The sequence below is a fragment of the Rhinatrema bivittatum genome, chromosome 7 (genome assembly GCF_901001135.1).
Source record: "Rhinatrema bivittatum chromosome 7, aRhiBiv1.1, whole genome shotgun sequence".
Classification (NCBI taxonomy): Eukaryota; Metazoa; Chordata; class Amphibia; order Gymnophiona; family Rhinatrematidae; genus Rhinatrema; species Rhinatrema bivittatum.
Window position 1 is genome coordinate 98,969,753 of NC_042621.1, and position 23,478 is coordinate 98,993,230.

Sequence of the window (23,478 nt, forward strand, 5' to 3'; positions counted from 1 at the left end):
TGAGGGGGTCGCCCTAAAAAGGAGGTGCTAGGGACAAATGTGCATCCCTAGCGCCTCCGCGGAATGGGGGCACAGGAGAGGTGGCTGTCAAGTGAATTGGGCAAACAGGTGCTCAATCTGTGAGCGACCGTATTCCCCCCGCTACCGGCACACACACAAGACTCACGGCCTGGATTGTGTATCTTGAATCCCGTGTGTTTATTGGACGTCCAAAATATTTTTTTAAGACTTTTTTTTTTTTAATTTAAATAAATACTGTTTTATTTGGTTCTTCCTACTATTAGGAGGAATCATTGACGGCAGGATTTTTCTCTTTTTTTTCAATGTGCCTTTGAGCATGGCATGCCTGGGGCTGCCATAAAATTTGCTGCGTTGCAAGGGCGCATTGGCCACTCGGAAAATTTATTGGATTGCGGGGATTAGGTAATAGCCTCACCTACATGAATTTCCATGTGATGAGCACTATTAGCTATGCGGTGATTTGGACGCACGTTTTGGACGCACTAATCCCCATATTGAATCGGGGGTTATGGACGCATGTCCAAAATGCAGGTCCAATGGCATGTTTAGCCACGCACATCAGCTAGTGCATGGTATTGCATTGGCCCGTGGCTATGGCAGAAACCGCAGGGGCAGATTTTTAAAAAGTACACGCGCCCGGCGCAAACAAGAGTACGCCGGATTTTAATAGATACACGCGTAGCCGCGCGTATCTTTTAAAATCCGGGGTTGGCACGCGCAAGGCTGCGCAAAATCGGCAGCCTGCGTGCGCCAAGCCGCGCAGCCTGCCTCCGTTCCCTCCGCCTCCCCCCACCTTCCCCTCCCTTCCCCACCCCCCAGCCCTATCTAACCCCCCCCTACCTTTATTATAAAAGTTATGCCTGCCTGAGGGAGGCGTAACTGGCGTGCGCCGGCCAGCTGCCAGCGCACAATTCCCTGGCCCAGGAACAGTTTCGGAGGCCTTGGCCACACCCCCGAAATGCCCCCGGGCCGGAACCACGCCCACGGCCCTGCCCCCGGAATGCCCGCAGATGATGCGCCGGCCGCGACATGCCCCCCCCCCCCCGACACGCCCCCCAGGAGAGCCCCGGGACTTATACGCGTCCCGGGGCTTGCGCACACCGCCGTGCCTATGCAAGATAGGCTCGGCGTGCGCAGGGGGTGGAAGGGGCAGCTTTTCGGGGGTTACGCGCGTATCTTACGCATGTACCCTTTTGAAAATCTGCCCCACAGGTTGCTCTGACCCATTGCTCTAACCACTAGGCCATTTCCTACTCCAAGATTTAAGCAGACTGCTATGGGTAAGAAGGTATAAGTACTTGAACCAGAGAGAGACCAGAGCCCTAACCACTAGGCTAGGCAGCGATATCTTTCTTTAGGCTGCAGTGATACTGTGCTGTAAAGTGATGGATTTGTGTTTCTTTTGTGGTATGGTGACAGTGTCCCATAGAGTGACATCCCTGATTATGATTCTCTGAGTGCACTTACACTGTGTTATAATGTTACTTTTCTGCAGTCCTCTATTTCAATATTCTTACGTGGTGAGACAAACTCTCAGGTGGTTGTTGAATTGGTGATTGCCCAGACTTTATGACGGCACTAGAGATCCTTCCCCCTTTTCCTGTCAGTAACGCTTGGAAGTTCTGCTTACAGTGATTACAGTATGCTTCTAAAACAGGTCTAGTAACAAACACCACTTGCCATCTGTTTTTTTTCTACACTTTAAAAGTAACCGTTTGCTCTGTCTAGAACAGCTGCTGTCTCTAACCCAGGGCTGTGCAAATCCAGTTCCTAATGCCTGCAAATCAGTTTAGTTTTCAGGATACCCACAATGAATATTCATGAACTAAATTTGTATTCACTTGGTCTAAGAAACCAATCGATGTGCATATTTGAAATGAAATTTGTTTGCAGCCTCAAGGACCAATTTTGCACACTCCCCTTTGCTGACCGTCCCTGCCCTTGTTCTGTAAAGTTCTAACAGCAAAACTTAGCATGCAAGGAGTAATGGTTGAAGCCCGACTGACTGTCTCACCAATCTTTGTTCCATGTTTCAATCAACTCCAGAGCAGGTTGAGATCAGTGCATCAGCCCCTCAGACCACATCTATCCTGTTCTGCCTAAGCTGACTGATTTGCCACATATATTAATAGACTTTGCCTCAGCTGGAAAATAAAAGTATCCCCTCCCAAATTGTTTCCCAAACATGTAATGCTAGAGTAGGTAGAAAGGATTAATAACAAACCTAAAACACCCAGAGCATCTAACCAGCAGGCAGTGGGAGAGGCAGGTCTGTGAGCTGGGGATGGTGACAGTATGTCTGACGAATAAACTGCGGCTATTCATAGTCCTAATGCTTATCTTTCAGCCTCTGCTATGGAGTTTCTACCTTCACCTTGGGTTTTATTTTTCCATAACTTACTGCAAAAAAAAAAAAAAAAAAGTGAATGCACGCCGGGCTGCCATTCCTGAGGAGCCCCTGGAGCTGAGCGAAAAGGTCAGGGATCTGGCGGTGGGCAGGGCCCGGGCGGCCGCTGGTTTCGCGCGGGGAAGACGGGGGGAGCCATGAGGTCGCGTCAGTTGACTCCTGCAGGCTCTGGTTCTCATTAGCGGCCGTAGATACTGGATGCATGAACTCCCAAACAAGCGTTGCCAGGGTCTTTGTATGTTTGGTTACAAAAACAGTGCAATGCTCGGAGCCAGGTGTTCAAATGTTTCTGTGTCTGCAGTTCCCGTGGCAACAGTGGCCCACACCAGTTTCCTGCAGCCTGCCCGAGCTGGGAACCGAGGGCGGGGGGGGGTGGGCTACTGCTGCAGTCCCTTCCCGGGCTCATCCTTTTCCCGTTCTTCTCCACATCTGTGAAAATATACGATGGGTAGCACCCACACATATACAGCAATAACTGCATTCATTGAAATCGGATCCCGGTATGCTTTTTTTTTAAAAAAAATTGGAATAGTACAGAAACATGAATGCAGCCACTGCTGGGATATAGGGACTGGATGCAGATTGCTGTTGTTTGCACCGCATCAAAGCATCCAAAAGGCAGACTGGAGAAGAAACAATATTACGGCAGAGTTAAGAGTTGGGTAATCCAGGGGGCAAGAAGTGAAAGTGATGTGCTTGAGGTCACGCGGTGTCAGACCTAGAGAGGAACTCACGCCATTGTGCTCAGTGCTCCAACCACCGGATCCCATCTGCTCCTGTAAGGGTGTCTGATCCTGTGCAATGTGTGCCTGGAGGTAAATGTGCATCTCAGTTTCTGTTTGCATACTGTATATCTACAACATGTGCCTTTGTGCACTGTGAGTGCAAGCTTGTACCTGTGCATGTTTATTTGTGTGTCTTTGAATGATTGGGAATCCATTGCTGTAGCTGTCTAGGTCTGCGCGCCTATAGCTGTGCCCACAAAGTCATTGTGTCTGGTGCTAGAAAAGCTATCACTGTAACCAATTTTTTTTTTTTTATTTCCACATTTTAGGCAGAAATGTATTGAGCTAGTCAAATGAAAAGGTATCACCTACTACATTTTTGTTCATTTCTTTTTTAGTTAAAACAAATGTGCTGGATGGTTTTGGTAAACACAACAACATACTAAGTTACAAAAAGACAGAAAGTTACATTTATTGTAAGAAGGGAGGTTTCAAAGAGAGAGACAGCACAGAGAAAGTAGTACATACAATGATATACCTCTATAAATACTGAAGTACTTTATTTTACAGTAGAAATCTGGGCCATGTATTGCAGTTTGCATCATCTACAGCCCATGTGAAGGTGTTATTGATTGATGGGAAGGAAGCACAAGGGTCTCTTTCAGCTTCTTGTCAGAATAGCTTGGTCAAAGCCTTAGATGTTGATTCGCCCAACTTTAGGCATTATTAAAATTTACATTTAAAACTGAGTTTATTTAATACAAATAATCACAACTTATGTTTAAGAAAAACACAGGACAGGGGTTCTGCATACATCAAGAAAAGCCAAATAAACCTCCATGCTCCTACTTGTTTAATGCATTATCAGTTTCATTAGAAGATGCACGAGCCTCATTATTCCTTTTCCGAGATGCAGGGCACCGTCAGCTGGAGCTGGGCAGAGACAGAACTCCGGGCAGGCCGCACCTGTGATGGTGACTTGAAATTATGGGAAGAAGCCAAAAATGCTTCCCTTTATTTAAGTTACTGCGGCATTATTTAAGTAAGCTCTAAACCAGTGAAGGCCCAACTCCGTTGGCAGCAATGGGAAGAAATGAAATGCAAAACAGAAGTCTACTGTTCAGGGTGGGAAACGTTCTTTTCTATGGATAAGGAATTATAAAGAATGTTACTGAAATCAGGAAAGCCCTCAGCTTATTATCATACACAATGCCACGCAGAGGGACAAGATTTTCAGAGTTGCAAATACATAGTGGCTCAGTTTTTAGTTTAAGAGCCCTGATAGGGAGCAACTCAGTTTGGCATGGTTTTAACTTTCTATGACCGTCATGCCCGCCCCCCCCCCCCCCCCCCCAATCACCACCTTGAACTGTTGGACTAGTGCGGACTGTAAGTCTTTTAAATAAATAAATCACCTGCATGTTGAATTCGGAACAAAGAAAATGTGTGCCTCATCCATACTGCACAAGTCTCTCTGCCCTTTAGTGCATTATCAGGAGCATTGTATATCAAGAAGGATCATTCCCGTCACACACAACTGATTTTAACAAGTCTGAAATTCCATTCTGCACTAGGCCTCTCCTCTGGCAGCATGCCCTTCCATCATCTTATATATATAGATATATACATATACTGCACAATACAGAGTCAACTATTGAAAGGAGGGAGAGGATAAGGGGAATGTAGAAAGACCAACTGTGTGACTAGGACAGGAAGAGCATCCTCAGGCTCATTGCTTCTTCAGGAAATAGACTGTCGCACAAACAGGATTGGCCTCTCTTCTCTCATGAGCAATATAGCAATTTTCACATGTATTGGTGATGGTAGGCAAACCCTGGCATTCATAAAGGAGTGCATGTATCTGCCCCCCGCCCCAAACAATACTGGTTCTTGTCTTATCTAATCCTCGCATAGCCATCAGTAAGAAGGGATTTGTTCATATTTAAAAGGAAGGGAGCTAAACTGTTTCCTGTCTAAGCCTAGACATTTACCGAAATGGTCATAGAACACAAATCACTGGCTTAATAACACATAAGCACGTTTATGATTACCTAATTGGCAGGTCAAGTAGGGCGATCAGATCATACATCCTGCCTTTCTTATACAGAAGCAGTCTTTTATTAAAATCATTTATCAGAAGGGGTTTTTTTTTTTTTAATGAGGCTAGCATGCAGAGGGTGTGGTCAGATACAGGATTTCCTCTCACCTCCCTCACTTTAGCTAGTGATTAAAATTAGTTTGTGAATGCTATTTACTAGAGTAAAAGCTTTTTTTGGATTCTGACCCTCTATAGAAAAGTTTCAAAATTGCTCCCATGGGAAGTAATGGGTACAACAGTGGCCCCCACCTGGACTTATGCTAGCTTCAGGTAGAAGTAACCATAGCAGGGTTGGAGGGCTGCTGGCAATGACGAAAACACAGTTTTTGGATGCAGATAATGATGGTTATGACTAGTTATGGATACAGTGAAGGGCATTAATGGCATGGCCAGAGTGGTTCTTCCTCCAGTGACAAATATATCCCAAATCTTTTCTGACAGATCTTGGGAGTATCAAGGCCTTACTGCTGGACTCTTAATCTGCTCCTGCTACCGGGAGGGTCTCCCCTTACCAGAATAAATGAATTCACAAGACTACCAGTGAAAGGACTGGACTATAGCATGCCATGCACAATTAAGCTGTTATGTCTGGTATTAAGAACCCATTATTTTTATTCAGACAGGCAAAGTGACAGGAAGAAAGGCAGAGAACCAGAGGGGTACGTACATTTCTCACTGAAATCTATGGGGGAAGGAGGGAAGTTGTGTGGGAGGGGAATGATCCATTATAGATAGGGCTTCTCTCCAGGATATTATCACACTTCTAAACAAAGCCTTATTTGTAATGCCAGACTGCTTGTGTCCCATAGGGTTAAAGAGAGGGGAGGCTTAGTAATACGTACTGGTATACATTGGTGGGTTGGGTTTTTTTTTTTGTTACTGTAGGAAGATATCCCAGATTAGGAAGACAAACAGGATTATTTTACAGGCTTTAGCAGATAAACAATCTTTACTTTTTCACTTTGGCGTCATAAGTGCCCGCATGCTTGTAGGCGCCAACGTAACCCGTGTTTTCCACAACTGTCTCTCGGCCGCTTTTCCCTTTGCCTTTACCACTCTCGTCAAAGCGTTCTTTGTGAGATCCCGTGTACTTGCTGGTGTCTGTCAGTCTTTCCACAGCTCCACCGCTTGCTGCTTTCTGAAACAAAAAAAAACCAAAACAGGAATACATCAAATGAGAAGCAAATTAAAAAAAACAAACCTCCAAGTCTTCATTTTAGGGTCAAACTTTTTTTTTTGTCTTGAAAAGTGGCCCAAATAAACCACAGTCCACAAGCGAGGGAAGGGATCCACCTTCCAAACTGCAGTGATCCAGACTGAGCACAGGTAGGGTGCAGGAACTGTGTTAGAGTAGGGGGGGGGTCTGGCTCAGGAGGGTTTAAACTGCTTGAAACACCATAGCAGGACCGGCCTCAGCACATGTGGAATGAGGAATGGCACAGGTTTTGTCGTGGGTGACCGAGGTATCAGTGGAGGCTTAAGACTGTCTCTCAGGAGGCCTAAAAGGTTCTAGCAATGATGGGATGGGATTTTTCTCAGCGGCATTAAAGGATTTCTCATCTGTGACACACGATCTCATACTGGGGATTAAATGTTCTCTCTCACATAGGATGATTTTTTTTCAGGGGAATTAAGTTCTGTCAGGTGAAAAGAATAAATTTTATGTAGAATGGTTTTAGATTCGCTTGAGAGAGAGTTCTGGTTTCCAAATCTGGAGCTGATGTAATAAGGTGCACTCAGCAGCGGGTACACTTTAATCTGCAGTTGTGTGCTTATTTTTTGTGCTCAAACTTTAGTGTCAATAGAGCAAGAAGTTTTGCACACAAAAACTGTGCATACAAGTTAATGTCCTCTCCTGCAGATGCCATGCTGATGATATTAGGTATTTCCCCCTCCTTGAAGACAGGAGTGCTGGTTTACCTTTTTCGCTTAGCACAGGAAACTTAATTCCTAGGCTGAGGTGAAGTACAGTTTCCAGGGCTAAGAAAAGGCTCTGGCCAGAAGCTGGAGTGGCAGTACTGGGACCTGTAGTCAGGATTTTATTTGCAGAAAACAGTTTGTACTTTGTTCATGCTTCCTGCCCTGAAAACATCGGTACATAAGTCATGGTTTATATGCACAAATCATGGTTTCTGCAGCTAAAATATCATTTACATGCACCAAAAATTCTCTGTACAGAAAGCAATTTTTTGTGTACAGACATCATGGTTTATGTGCACAATTTTTTTTTTTTTACATGCTAACCGTTTTCTTTATGCACATTCTGATTTGGGTGCATTTTTTTTTTTTAAACTCCCACTACAATAGCATACCATTAGCTTATTTCATTAGGAGTTTAACCTTTTTTCTTTTTTTTTGTGAAACTCTGCACTAAGGGGTAGATTTTCAGAGGGATAGGCGCGTAACCCCCGACAACCTACCCCTGCATGCGCCGAGCTTATTTTGCTTAGGCTCGGCGGCGCTCGCAAGCCCCGGGACGCGGCTGTGGCGGTGGTCACGTGTCCTCCGGCACAGCAGCCTGTACCAGGGGATGGTGCGCCGGCAGCTGGCCGGGGCAGGCGTAACTTCGGAAACAAAGGTATTGGGGGGGGGGGGGGGGCAAAGAAAAGTTCCCTCCAAAGCCGCTCCGATTCCAGAGCGGCCTTGGAGGGAACAGGGAAAGCCATTGGGGCTCCCCTCGGGCTCAGCGCGCACAAGGTGCACAAGTGTTCACCCCCTTGCGTGCGCTGACCCTCTAAAATCTGCCCCTAAATGCACATCAGCCCTTCTGTGGGTTTGGTTTCTATCTGTACAGGGTCGATGTAAGAATGTTAGGTGCCCTAGGTAAAAAAAAAAAACAAAAAACAAAACTTACAGCAGAGCTATGACTACAGTCAATATGACCTCAGCCATTGGTGCCCTCCAGCAGGGGTGCCCTGGCATGAGACGCATTCTCCTTCTCCTGGCCCCAGCTCAGGCAGTGAGGACCAGTGTGGCCAATGGGACTGCAGGAGGCATCAGCCTCACTCCCCCCAGTCAGAAGCAGGAGCAGCACACTTGGTTGTTAGAAGAAAGAGGGTGCAGTGGGTATTGGGGGCTGAAAGAGGCAGCTGCTGCCCCTTGTCCTTCCAGAGGGAAGGACAGAAACCATGTATTTGTGCCTCATTGAGCATGAGAGAGAGAGAGAGAGCGAGCAAGCATGTGTCTATATAGTTGAGCAAGGGAGTGAACAAACATGTTTGTGTCTATATAGTTGAGCATAAGCGAATGAAGGAGCATGTGTGAAGGAGTAAGGGATTTCCCCCTTACTCGGAAGACAACTAGAAGGAAGAGAGCTGTCCACCCTAGATGAGGCAGAAGAGAATTAGCCTGAAAGAATGCATCCAGGGTTCTCAAGAACAAAGCAGCTAAGTCCCAACAGGAAGGGGCCTGTCAGGTGGATAGGCCCACCCCAGACAAGACAGACAGGTGGGAAAGTCCTATGGCAAGGCAGGGGTGGATCCCAACCGGAAGGGATGAGGGGGAATTACTGATAGGACAGGAGGTGGACAAAGGGGAACAGGGAGAAGGGGAGGAAAAATTCATTCCAGCAGAAGCAAAGCCAGGAGGACAGACCAACGCTGGATAGAGACTTTCCAGGGGAACGCATGGAGAGTAGGACTGAGTCCTGCCTCAGGTGGGTTTATATTCTCTTTAGAAGGCTGCATATATATTTCTAATAGATTAAGGCCCTATTTATACTTCGCTCACATCTTTTCTTGGTAGCTCAAGGTGAGTTTCATTCAGGTATTTCACTGTCCCCAGGAGCGTGAAGTGACTTGCCCAAGGTCATAAGGAGCAGCAGTGGGATTTGAACCTTGGCTTCCCTGGTTTGCAGCCCACTCTACTAGGTTGCTCCTCCACGCCTATCAGCTTAAATTCTCTTTTGAGTGGTTGGTGGATATTAAGGCAGGTTCAAATTTAAGAGGACATCTGGGTTCATATGTATCCTCACGTTAGCTGAAATTCAGTATCTGAGATCAATGGTGCACTTTGTTTATCCAAAAATTCTTATTTTCTCAAACTCAAGATGTCTGCCAAAGGTTTTGTAGCAGATGCAGTTTCAATCCCATGAGATTTTGTCTCATTTATATTTGCTTTGCAGTACCAAAAAGTGGGATTACATTGAGGCACTGTATTTCCCTGTCCACACTCTAAGGGCCGGATTTTAAAATGGTTACGCACATAAGGTACATGCGTAACCCTTTTAAAACGCCCCGCGCGCGCCGAGCCTATTTTGCATAGGCTCGGCGGCACGTGCAAGCCCCGGGACGCGCGTAAGTCCCGGGACTTGCAAAAAGGGGCGGTCGGGGGCTTGGCCAGGGGCGTGGTGTCTGCTCGGGGGTGTGTGGGCGGTCTGGGGGCCCCGACACAGACAGCCGGTGCGCGTAAGTTACTACTGCCCAGAGGCAGGCATAATGTTTTGAATAAAGTTGGGGGGGTTTAGATAGGGCCGGGGGGTGGGGGGGGGGGGGGGGGGGGGGTGGAGGGAACGGGCAACGCGCGCAGGGCTCGGCGCACAAATGTGTACCCCCGGCGAGCACAAGTATCTATGCACGTATCTTATAAAATCCAGCGTACTTTTGTTTGAGCCTGGTGCGTGAAAAAAAGTACGCGCACGCGTAGATTTATAAGATCTACCCCTAAGTTTGAACCTGAGGCAAAAGAGGGTAAAGTGAATTGCAAGGTCACAAGGAGCAGCAGGGGGATTTGAGCCCTGGTTTGGAGAACTTCCCGAAACAATGTAGATTTTCTTCAGGCTTATTAATGTTTACCAAAAATCAGTGAAAGTATTAATAAGACTACTTACAGTCACTCCAAGACTGGCTGGTTCCTTTCCAGCGATGAGTTGGCTTATCGCTTCAAAGGCTTCTTCCTTGCTTTTGCCTTTAAACTTCTTTTCTGACAACTCCTTCAAGGCCATTTTAAACTCTTCAAAATTAATTACTCTGGCTGACTTTTGTCTGGAATGTGCAAGCATTTTTAGTTACATATTAGATAGCCATACCTGTTTTAAAAAAGTAGAAGGAAGAATCCTTGTACTGTGATTGGCTGCTGAGGGTTCTGACCCCCTCCCCCTTCCACACACCGTCATCTTCCTATAACAATATGAAGCTGGGTCCTCCTTTGCCCTTTTTCTAGGATACTGATCTTTCACTTGCCCAGTCTCGGCTTTGGCACCACTGCTTTGGCTCACCACTCTTAACCCACTCTAGAGGGCAATTTTCAAAGGAGATATGCATGTATCAAACACATTCTTTGATCTATATATTTGCACTACCCTTACTTTTGTAAAGACTATTTTGATCCTTTAATCTGTCAATTAATTCCAGACTCCCAAGTAATTTACATTTCCTGCTATATATTCCCAAATTATATATATTTGTATCGTTATATATCCTCCACCTGTTAAGTGCACCTCCTATGGATTATTTGATGTTAATTATTTTCTGGTTTTAATTTACCGTATATCCGTTATGTACCATTCTAAATTTGTTGGATTGTAAAGCTTGTTGCTGATTTATTGTTCATTGTAAACAGAGGTGATGTTTTCTAACGTGCCGTGGTATATAAAAACCCTTAAATAAAATAAAATTAATGTAAATATAACTATCATAACAATTTTCAAAAGCCATTTACTCAAGTGCACTTACTTGAGAAAGTCCTATGGAGAATTCAATGGCATATTGCAACAAATTTCAAAATCTCACTTCAGTAAAGTACATTTACTCCAGTACATACTTTTTAAAAATCAGGCCCTTAGTGTATAAGAGTTAAGTTCTTGTATGCTCCCATGTTGATACATTTTTAATTTGAAAATTCTTAAAGTAATGGACTCTTTACTTTATAGTATTTTAAACATATACACATAATACATATCCTATATGTACTATTGCAATGCACTGTTTTGGGTTTGCCAGATAAATCTATTTTAAACAGTACAAAATACAGCAGCAAGGACCATTTATAGTTGCCCAAGAACTAGGGCTGTTCCATTGATGCATCAACTTTACTGGCTTCCAGTGAAAATGCTGTATTCAGTTTAAAGTGTTGGAATTGATTTTTAGGACATTGAAAAGTAAAGGAGCTGGGTATCTAAAGCAATTGTTGAAACTTTATGTCCCAAAAAGGGATTCAAGGTGAATGGTCTTTTGCAGAATCCATTGAGGAAGAAAATGCAAAAAAAGAGGAAGTCACAAGAGAAAGTGTTCTCAGTTGGAGGTTTAGAGCTTTGGAATGTCTTGCCTAGGGAGATTCGTTTGGAAACAAAATTTACTGTTCAGGAAGAAAGCTAAAACTTGGCTTTTTCCAAATGATTAAACAGCTATGCAGAATAAGTGTAATAAGGAAATGGAAGAAATATCAGTTTCTCTTTTTTTTTTTATTGTTTATTCTTAATGTTAGATGGTTTTAATTTGTTGGCTAAATTCACTCAAGAGCTACGTAAAGCCTGTTTGAATATGTGACAAGATGTTTTGCTTATTGGCACAAGTTTCCTTCTTCGATATCCTTGCCAGTGTGTTCTTAAGATGAATGCTATACATTGATTTTTTTCAGTCCAGATCAACTGCGGGACTTCCTGGAGGCCAAGAAGACTGCCCGCTTAACTACCCATGAATCTTCCTAGGCTATGATATGTTGGGGTGTTTATATACTGCCTTTTCCTATGTGAATTATTGTACTGATTGTATTTATCTCCTCTATATGTTTCTAATCCTCTTTGGATTAGTGTTTCCATTTTGGAGATAATTATGTTTGAGTAAATTATGTTTTTCTTGAATTGTTTATTTCTCCAATGTTGCTGTACAAAGATTTTTTGCTTTGTAATATTAAAAATGCATAAATAAAAAATGTGTTGTAAACTGTATCAGTCTGATTGGTGCAGTAAATAAGTAATAAATGAAATATCAAAAAATATTTTGCCCCCCCAAATCAGGTTTCCTAGTAAAATATAGGTTGGAAAGCAGAAAAGGAAGCTGTAGCTCATACTGTCTGTTACAGTGCTCCCATAAGTACAATCCCGCTTGTGGATGTGTGGATATTTAGTTGGTCTTTAGAAAGTGAGGAGTATGTTTAAATTCCTGGGTTTTTGGGTAGGAAGACCTAGATTGAGAGAATTCATATTTTCTCTTTTGTGAGTTTTCCTTTTTTAGAGAAGAGAATTGGATTTTGGGCTTTTGAAGTTGTTTCTACCCTTCCATTTTGCAGATTGGGAGATTTTTTTGTTTTTAAGATTGTTTCCTGTCAGTCTCCCTCTGAGAGACAGCATCTATTTAACAAAATCAAGGAATAGAAGGGAGTAAGAGTGCCCAGGAGAGAGGATCAGACTATTCAACTAGCCATTTGGTAGCTAGGAGCTGGAATAGAGGTATCCTTCAGGTACCACAGGATTACCAGGACACCCGAGTCAAGACATGGAAAATGGGAGTTAACGATGGGGGTATCTGACCAAAGGTTAAGCATCTTCTAGTAAAGAACCCATCTACCCTTAGAATAGAGAGGAAGCCATTTGGAGATTTTATGACTGAATATCCAGAGTCAGATTTACTAAATTAATTCTGTATATTGGATTTCTACAACAAAGAAAGAAGCTTGTAAAAAGCCCCTGAGTTTTATTTTTATAACATCTTTCAGTAAATTTGTGCTAGAATACCCATCCTTTTCTAATATTACTGCCTACTTTAGAGATGACAAGAAAACACCGAGGGACTAGGAGAATGCCCTCCCCTCCCTAGCCCCATGGAAGGATCCTGTAGGCTTGCAGCTCTTTGAATGGTGTGGGATGTAATGAGCACTTTAGGCCCAGGGATAGACGTGTGCCTGTGGACTCCTAAGATAGTAACATTTGTAACCCCTAGACTACAGTCCTATCAAATCACTTTGTGTATTTGTTAAGCTGTTGCCCTGAAATATCCCTGAACTACCCATACCAGCCATGCTTTAAAGGGTGTCACAAATGACCTCACATCTGGTGCATGCAGTGTGTGTAATGGCATTTGTGACATAACCAGTATGAACCAGCCGGATCCAATGCAAATGATTGTTGCTATTTTACTCACATGGCTGATCTCAGCAGTTCACAGGAATTTAAAAATATCACTTCTAAAAATGTTTTTAATTGCTATAAGTTGATTATCACTGTATGCAAGTTTTGAAATACTGTACAGTACAGACAATGCAGCTTTCCTGTAGTCATTTTCCTCTCAGAAATCCTGTTTCCCCCAATGCTTTCAATTATCACTTGACATCTTTTCTGCTGGGCTTACATATATATACGTAAGCCCAGCAAGTGATGGTTTATACAGACAGTACTATGTACAGTAAGGTTGGGATGAGTGCTTCATTCATTCTACTGATCCCATATCTATAATTAGTAAGAACAAAGACTGACATTCCTCCTGTTTATGGTGATTGTCCTGAAAAACACAATAACTTTGGTAAGATTGGTTGAAACCATTTTTATTGTGTGAGTTTGAAAAGAAAAAAATGCACTTTGTCAAATTATTTATGGTATCAGACATGGCAACTTATTGCATCTAACCCAGAGTTAGTCGGGTCTGCAGTGCTTTGCTTTCCTAGTGTGATCCCAGGGCAGCCATACTGCTTACAGAGCCTATCCTGAGATCCACAGAAGAAATCAGATGCTGTCGTGAAGGTCAGGGAAGATTATGGGTATCAATTTTGTAGAGAAAAAGAACGGCTGCTATCAGTTCTGTCTAGTTTCTGGAAATGTAACTTGTCTCAAGATGCCTGATTGATCAGGCACTGTTTCATAGAGAAAAGTCGAGATACATCCCAGGCTCTGTTGGTTGATCAGTGAGCCACTGTTGGCAGTCTGGAACACACCCCTTTTACCCCTGGTAAAATATACATCCTGCTACCATTTCAATTTCCTGAAACTTCAGAAATACATGAGCCATTTTTCCTTGCCACATTTGTTACCCATAATCCCTCTTGAACCGGAACATATGGGTGATGCCGTCTCTTTTCTTAGATATAATGCTGCAGTTCAAGAGGGCTTGCAGGGAAAAAAAAATTACCCATCCATGAAGCCCTTTGTTTTGTCTGATTTCAGGAAATTTGACTTATATCACAGAACCTTACTGTTTGCGACACTATATTCATAAGACATTTAGGCAGACAGTCACAGCCAGAGATAACAATGCTTATCACATTCTTTTCGCTAGAAATATACTGTCTGTACAATATGGTACCAGCACAGAATTAATATTTTTTTAAATTAAATTTCTGCCAAGATGGATGGCGTACCTTCCGACATTCTTACCCTTAGATCCTCATGAACCTGAGCATTATCATATGAGATACTGATGATCAAACAATGCTAACATTCAAACCTTTACATCAAAAGTGATTTCCTCTACTTGTTTTTGTTATGACAAAGAAGGAATCCTACAGCTTATATTTTCTAAAATGAGACTAAGGACCTCATTTTATTAAGCTTTTATTCCCATCGACATAGAATAGATGTGTGTGTGTGTGTCAAACTTTCCCCTGCTTACTAGAGTGATAGCAGATCTCTAACGATCTCTCTCAGCAAAGGGGCGCACTATAGTATTAAGGTACAGTGGCATCATCGTAAAGTGTCTTCGTGCTTAGCGTATTAAATCCTGTGTGCTATGAGGGATGAGCTCCTTTTCCTGCCACCAGCCCCTGGGAGTGTTAGGGCCCCCAGGCTGAAGCACCCGGGCTTCGGGGTGGTGGATCTCCAGTGCCAATCAGGCCAGAGGTGTGAGGAGAGCGTTTGTGCTACTGCGCGGTGTCTTCATTACGGATTGAGCAATCTATTGAGTCTGTGAACCAGTTAAGCAGAAGTGGTATGTGGAAAGGTGCTACATATCCCTTTCTGTTTCCCTGGATTCCTTTTCCTACCTCTTTTCTTGCCCTTGCTCATTTCTTCATTCATCCTCCTTACCTGTATTCTTTCAAAACTCTCCTCCCACCCCCCTATTGGCCATCATGACCAACACGGGCAGATCTAGGATTTGGAAAAAAAAAAAGGGAGGGGGGAGTACTGTAGATAGTAATGGTGCATCGTTCCTCTACTATTTCCTCCTTCTGTCTGTTCCCTTCTGTTTTCCCTCTCTCCTCCTTCCTCTTCCAGCCTCTACCACTACAGGTTCTTTTACACCTACCCCCACCCCCCCGCCATTTCTCTACCTCACCTTCTTTTCTGTTTCCCTCTCTTCTGCCTCAGGTACCTCTCCATCTCCTATTCTCCTTAAATGGATCCCCATCTATCCACTTCACCCCCACCCCACAAAGGCTTCTCTCCTTCTCCTCACAGGCCCACATGTTCCTTCCCATCTCTTCTTTCAACGCCAGGTTCCTCTTACTCTTCCCCTACCCTTGGATCCCTCGCCATTTCCTTCTTCCTCCTCCGATTCCTCTCTATCACCCCGCTCCCAGCTTTCTCTCCATTCTCGCTCTTCTTCAGGTTCCTTTCAGTTTCTTGGGCACAGTGCTGTAAGCAGGTCAGGATATAACAGGCATGCCCTCTCAGCTGCCCATCTTCCATGGTGTGCATTTCCTTTGTAATCAGGAAGGACCGGAGGTAGAGGAGCAGCAGCCATGGAGACTGGGAGTGCATGCTTATATCCACCCCTTGCAGCCACACTCATCACTGCCTCTGATCTGACTTCCAAAGAGGGGAAGGGAGGAAGATCAGATTTTCAGAACTATTCGACAAGATAGATAGCAATAAAAAAAAACCTCATCAAGCTAACACTTAGCATAGCAAGTCATCATAACAGTAAATAATGAAATAAAACATGATGACTGAACAAACATGCCTGCAAAGATAAAAAAGGCAACAGAAAAGGAATCATATAGACATAAGGGCACAATAGAATAACCTACATATCCTGTGCAACAAACTATGAGATCAGCTCTTCTGGCATACTGGAGATGTGGTAAGCATCTTCCCATAATACACACCAAGCATCATCATTGAAGTGAATATGCAACTCTTCAGTCCAGCTGATCAGCCATGCTACAATCGATAATACCCTGTATATAGCAGCTATACCATTCACTTTTGGGTCATTTCTAATAAGGGCCAACTACTGAATTCATCTGTCTAAAACAGCACTCTTGTTGCCTAATTAGGGACCTTTCTAAGGCTTGGTAAATGAACCTAGAGGACTCAAATTTTATACTAATGAACAAGGTGTTCAAAAAAGCACACAATCATCTGTCTTTAGTTAACCTATAAACCTTAGGCCTTTAGATTCCCACTCAGCCAGGTTATCAAAGAAGAGGTGTGTAGAAACTGAGTAAATGTCAAGAGATCAGAGAAAGTGGAGCAATATAATTGCCTTTGACATCCGTGCCTATCTCCATATTTGACGAGTACAATGAAGGTGAGATGAGGACAGCAGATGTGCTAGATCCCAGCATGCAGCAGAAGCTTTTCCCATGTCCAACCACTCTCGCTGCTGAGTAGGATCAAGTCAGCAAAGACACCCATCTCACTGGCCAGTAGTAATACTGAACATTCAGTAAGGTCATGCTACCTTAATACTTGGGGAGTCAGAGCGTACTTAATTTAATATGAGACGGTTTGCCCACAAGTAAAACTAGAGATCAATCCATTAAACTCTTTGAAAACTCTACTGGACACATGAAAACACACCTCGGATTCAATAAGAATTTTGTAGCCGGACATAGTATGAAGATCAGATTTTTAAACATGGAAATGTTTATGGTTTTTCACAAAGATGATGTCCATGAGACATGGCAGTGACTACCCTACCTCCCCACCACACAACTAGATCCCAGTGTTATGCTGATTTGACCTTTTCTTCCTCTGCAGCCTGTTTTTTCCCTTCCTGTCCATTATTAGTCTACTTTCTGAAGGAAAAGGAGGATGAGATCAGTATATCCGTGTGTATGCCTTGCCTTACTAAATTGGGTTTGGTGTCCTGACTATACCAGATTTTCAGGACATGTCAGGGGGTTATGAGGATTTTGATAGGGATGCGGTTTTTGAATTAACTCATATGCATGGATCACAGATGTAGGCTCCATTAATTCTGGGTAGAACTTCTTGTAATGTTAGTGCTCAATACCAGAAGCTCTAGGGGCTGTCATTTCTGTCACAGTGCTCACAGTAATTCAACATTTATCCTGACCCCGACCCTTCAAAGGGATTTAGGAAACCACTCTTGGGGGGAAAAAACAAAACAAAACACATTAGGCTGTTCACGTTAGGGTTTCTAACAATTAACAGAGAAACATAGAAATGATGGCAGAAGACAACCAAACAGTCATCCAGTCTGCCCAGCAAGTTTCGCACTTTTTTTTCTCTCATACTTATCTGTTTCTCTTGGCTCTTAGTAACCTTTTGGTTCTATTTCCTTTCCACCCCCACCATTAATGACAGAGCAGTGTTGGAGCTGCATCTAAGTGAAACGTCTAGCCCAATCAGTCAGGGGTAGTAACCGCCGCCATAAGCAAGCTACACCCATGCCTATTTGTCCACCCAGACTAAACAATTCAGTCCTTGTTGGTTGTCTGTATATAGATCCACTTTTCTTCATTCCCCCTGTCGTTGAAGCAGAGAGTTATACTGGATATGCATTGAATTCCTTGTCATATGGGATAGGCTAATTTATTCCTGGTCTTCATCTCACGGCATTCATGCAGTTATAATTCTGATTTTATTAAGAAAAGTAGCATTGCACCTGCATGTATGCAATAGGATAAAATTAGGACTGGCTCAGTCTACCTCTTATGGCATAGAATTGTTGGAAACCCTGTGTAGCAGTGGTGGAAATATGGGGGTATTAAATTGTGTACTGTACCTCCCTAAGATGATGTCCCTAAGGTTGTGAAAAATTCATTTTTTAAATTACATGTGGTAAAAAGATTAAGATCTTTATTATTTTTTTTTAATGACTTTAGATCAGTCTTGCAAGCTTTAATTCTATCCGGCATAGACTATTGCAATGGTTTATATTTAGGCTTACCCGAATCCTCCATTAAGCCACTTCAAATTATTCAAAATTCTGCCGCTAGATTACTTACAGCTACACCGATGAGGCAACATATCTCTCCAGTATTATAGAAGTTACACTGGCTGCCGGTAAAATACCAAATAAAATATAAGATTCTTAATCTTATTCACTCATTACTAAACAATATTGATTCTATTTGGCTTTGTTCTGAACTTAGAATGTATAAACCTTCTAGGGATCTTAGATCAACAGGAAAAAATCTTCTGGAAGTCCCCTCAGTAAAAAATGCCGTCTTAAACGTCACCAGGCAAAGAGCGTTTTCAGTTGCGGGACCTATAATATGGAATGCCTTGCCTGATCCCTTAAGACAAATTTACAATAAAAAAGAATTTAAAAAAGCCCTAAAAACTCATTTTTTCAAAGAAGCTTTCAGTAATCCAGATACTGCTTAGATTTCTAGGTATGTTAGTCGCTCATCTGTTGATATGATCAAATAGGTTTCTGTAAACTGTTTTGCTTTAACTTCTATTTATAAATTAATTGTTAAAGTTATTTTTATTCTTATTTTTATTGGATATTGATCATGATGTTTTAATGTAATTTTATTCTTTTGTTTTTTTAGTTTCATTTGTGTTTTTCATTTAATTTATGTTACTTTTTAATTTTCATTTTTGAAAATATTGTAAACCACTTCAGTCATTTCTTGCATTTGGTGAAACGGTATATAAATGTATTAAATAAGAAGCACCTATACATTTTACATCTATAATGCATTTGACACTTACTTGACTTTGGAGAAGACGATGTCCACATCTGTGCTGGTGACCATTTTCCCATCAATCACCTTGCAGTCCTTGCATATTTTGGCCCAGTTTTTTCCATTCATTTCCTGTCCCGTAGCCTTAGTATCTCCATAGATTGCAAACTTTCGAAAGCTGTCTTCCAGAGATGTCAACTCAGAATTCTCAGCCATGGTTTATCTACTGGGAAGAGAGACATATCAGCAGCACATCCCCTGTGGAATCAGAACTCAGCCCAGACGTCTGCACATTTTACATAGAACCAGAGGTCCCTGAGTAGGTTTAAGACAAGTAAAAGGTTGCAGAATCCAATGGAAATTCCCAGATGGCTCCCATGTAATAATGGCATTGCCTGTGGGGGTCAAAAGATTACTTGTGGCAATTATCAAGTTTTTTTTTTTGTTTTTTTTTAAGGTCTGGTCTGTTCATCCCCAACACTGGCACATCTACCAAAGGAAGCCAAAATGTACAGCCCAGGTATTGCCTTTTTAGATAGCAGAGCTGGGTGGAGATTTTCTGAGGAAAATGCAAATTTTCCATGTTGTACTACAGAGCCATGAAAGGGATCTCACCACCAAATGGCTAAAGTAGTGTACTTGTGTTCAAAACTCAAAAAAAAAAAAGTTATAAATTAAAAAAGATTGTTGGGGGTGAAGGGGAGTGAAGATGGTGTTTGCAGAGGTGAGGAAACAGAATTTACAGCTACAGCAGAACTATGGCCTGGATTTATCAAAATGCACTAGATACCACATGCAATAGAAAAAGGAATGTGTTTTATGGTAATAGGCAGTTTATCACAATTTGCTTATTATCAGAGCCTCGAGGGAGAAGGAGAGAGCACGCCTAGCCATAATGCCCTCATCCTAGGTAGGTGTTTATATCTCTATAGGAGGCCCACCTTGTAACTCGAGGTGATGTTTAGGTATTAGTGTAGGGGGTTAGGGGCCACTTTGACATTCAAAGTGAGACTTACGAACAGAACAGTGCTCTCTTGTGAAGGTTTGAGGACCTTCGGAGTGAGGAAACTCACCCAAAGATGAGATTTGTGCAATGTTCTCTCAACCTAGGTCAAAGTGGCCCCTAACCCCTTACACTAATATGTAAACCTCACCTCGAGTTACTAGGTGGGCCTCCCATAGAGATAGAAATACCTACCTAGGATGAGGGCATTATGGCTAGTCTCTCTCTCTCTCATGTCTTAACACTACTGAAAAAGGTGTAGCTAAAGCCATGCAAAACAGTAAGCCCACTCCCAACTCCTCTTTTTCTGATTTGCATCACACCATAAGTTATGGTGCTATTGCATGCATTAGAGGCTTTTTCGCATGCGTTAACGGTGCTTTTCACCTATATGTCTGGTAATGAGTGAGGAAACCAATGTCCCCATCAAGTTCCTTTGGGGGGGAATTTTCACTAAGCCACTGGATAATTTTATCTGCTTATTTAGCCAAATTCAGCCACATCTAATGGACTAGATTTGCAGCTGAAAAGTATTCTAAATCTGGCTAGATTTAGGGCAGCCATTTCTGTGATTTGAGTTGCCAGGCTAAATTTAGCTGCTTAGCACTGAGAATCCATGCAGACAAGCAAAATCTAAAATCTGCTGCAAGAACACCTTCGGAAATGCCCCTTTGACCTGTGAATTTGGGTGGACAAATGGAACTGGTCAGTGAGGGAAAAATGTTTTGATAATCGCATAGCTTTCGAATGTTTGTTACAGATGTAGTAAATTAGTCCAGTGAAAAGGTGTCACCTACAACTTGTGCAATGACCTGTATTTTTCAGAGTTTTAAAATTAAAGCATAATGGTGTCAGGTTTAAAAAAAAAAAAAAGGATACACCTGTATAGGATACTCCAGAAGCAGTCATTCAAAAAACTTACATTTCCACTGAAGGATTTAGATTGTGTTTCCAAGACCTCAAGAATTGGAAGCAAAGTTGGATTTTTTTTTTCACAGCGGTGAAATGTCTCTTGGAGCATAAGGAGCTCTAGGGCATGTGAGCAGAGAGGAGACAGAATAGCTCAGGTTAGAGCCACTTCTATAGCTGGACACCCACCCAGGGTGCCAAGCTGAGGTACTAGAAGATGGAAGAAGTTGATATGAGATGCACACTGTAGTCCCCCTTTTGTATACTCGCCCTAACTCCCAGATGTGGAAATGTGCTCCCCAGACTGGCCATGGCCAATAGCAGCCTAGCCTGTCCCAATGTGGAGGTGAGTGCCATATAGCCAGCTGCAGGGGGGGGGGGGGGCAGCAGGAGTAGTGATAACAGATGACAACCCTTGCCTGTTGTGCCCTGCTCCCTGGTGACAGTTCTGGCTTAGGCCCTTGAGTCCTACTGCATTTCTAGCCTATGTTCATGTTCTGAGACAGAACGCGTATTCCTTACTGCTTGAAATACCTCCACTATGATCTTTCCAGCACTGATTGCCAAGTGTAATTATCTGGTATAGTCATCTTTCAAGATTTATTTAATGTCTACAAAGTTGAAAAGTGCATGCTGTTAATTGTTACTGTGGTCAGGTTTATAATGTTTTTTTGCAATAGGGCCCACAGGGGGCAGTCAGAGCAGGAGATTGATTCTCTGGAAGAGGATGCTGATGGTGCCTCTCCCTTTTTCACCTGAATTTGTTCTGTTGATGCACAAGGCATTTTTAGCCCGCAAGGCTGCAGAGTGGCCCTTTCCTAAGCAGAGGATGCCTCCCTTCCAGCAGATGGAGACATCGAAAGTTTCATATCCCGCCTCTTAACCTAGTGTGCATCTCCTCAGTATTACCAAGTACCCAAGCATAAAAAGTCAAAAAGGTTTCCAACACTCAACACTATCAAATTCCCTGAAATGAGCAGAGGAAAGAGTAAAATGTATAATGCAATTCAAAAACTCTACTGAAAGGATTAAACGAGAAACCTGTGCCATTCTTCAGAGTTATTCAAGAACAAGAGACAGATTTAGCGGACTCTTTCAAACTTCTCTTCACCACTGGGCAGGATTCTGGACTGATCTGTGGTACTACAGGAATGAAAATTAGCAGATAAGAACCAATTTTCCTTTCCCTGTACCTATCCAGATCAGTCCAAACTCCTGGGGTGTGCCAAAGCTTACCTAATCGGGGTGGGACTGCAAGAGGTCCCACTTGAACACTTTCAAAGCTGTCAACGTCCAGAGCCCAGATATCCAATCGGTAGTGCCTGGCAAAAGTATGTAAAGACTTCCAAGTAGTTGCCCTGCAAATCTCTTGCGGCAAAACCAGTTGGCATTCTACCAACAGGTAGAATGAACCCTTAACCCCTCTGGAATAGGACGACCAGAAGAGATATATGTAGACCCAATAGCCTTCAACCACTGCACAATCATGATCTTTGACACTTTCTGACCCTTTTTGCACCACTCAAGTACAAAAACGTGATCCGACAATCTTTTGCACCACTCTAGTACAAAAACGTGATCTGACAATCTTTTGCATAAGTCGCAATAACTTTCAAAAGGGAAACTTTGATAAAATGAGGAAAATAGTTAGAAAAAAACTAAAAGGTGCAGCTGCAAAGGTTAAAAGTGTTCAACAGGCTTGGACACTGTTTAAAAATACAATCCTAGAGGCACAGTCCAAATGTATTCCACGCATTAAGAAAGGTGGAAGGAAGGCAAAACGATCACCATCATGGTTAAAAGGTGAGGTGAAAGAGGCTATTTTAGCCAAAAAATCATCCTTCAAAAATTGGAAGAAGGATCCATCTGAAGAAAATAGGATAAAACATAAGCATTGTCAAGTTAAGTGTAAAACATTGATAAGGCAGGTGAAGAGAGAATTTGAAATGAAGTTGGCCATAGAGGCAAAAACTCATAATAAACACTTTTTAAAATATATCCAAAGCAAGAAACCTGCGAGGGAGTCGGTTGGACCATTAGATGACCGAGGGGTTAAAGGGGCTCTTAGGAAAGATAAGGCCATTGCAGAAAGACTAAATGAATTCTTTGCTTCCATGTTTACTAATGAGGATATTGGGGAGATACCAGTTCCGGAGATAGTTTTCAGGGGTGATGAGTCAGACAAACTGAACGAAATCACTGTGAACCTGGAAGATGTATTAGGCCAGATTGACAAACTAAAGAGTAGCAAATCACCTGGACCGGATGGTATGCATCCTAGGGTACTAAAGGAACTCAAAAATGAAATTTCTGATCTATTAGTCAAAATTTGTAACCTATCATTAAAATCATCCATTGTACCTGAAGACTGGAGGGTGGCCAATGTAACCCCAATATTTAAAAAAGGCTCCAGGGGCGATCCGGGTAACTATAGAGCAGTGAGCCTAACTTCAGTGCCAAGAAAAATAGTGGAAACTATTCTCAAGATCAAAATCGTAGAGCATATAGAAAGACATGATTTAATGGAACACAGTCAACACGGATTTACCCAAGGGAAGTCTTG

At 42.7% G+C, this 23,478-nt stretch overlaps 1 protein-coding gene across 6 annotated transcripts in view; it reads right to left on the reverse strand.

Moving 5' to 3' along the window:
• Positions 1-3,600: 3,600 nt before the first annotated feature.
• Positions 3,601-23,478, reverse strand: part of TPPP3 (tubulin polymerization promoting protein family member 3) — an 89,950-nt gene continuing 70,072 nt past the window's right edge. For 4 of the 6 annotated variants that reach the window (XM_029608788.1, XM_029608793.1, XM_029608790.1 and 1 more), the window contains exons 2-4: positions 19,032-19,226; positions 10,080-10,233; positions 3,601-6,389 (exon numbers count right to left, since the gene is read on the reverse strand). In XM_029608788.1, coding sequence (XP_029464648.1) covers positions 6,201-6,389; positions 10,080-10,233; positions 19,032-19,219 — 531 coding nt within the window. In that variant the 5' untranslated portion in view covers positions 19,220-19,226 and the 3' untranslated portion in view covers positions 3,601-6,200. Of the gene's footprint in view, positions 6,390-10,079; positions 10,234-19,031; positions 19,230-23,478 lie in introns of all 6 variants that reach the window. The other 2 variants (XM_029608789.1, XM_029608792.1) reach the window with 1 other exon arrangement.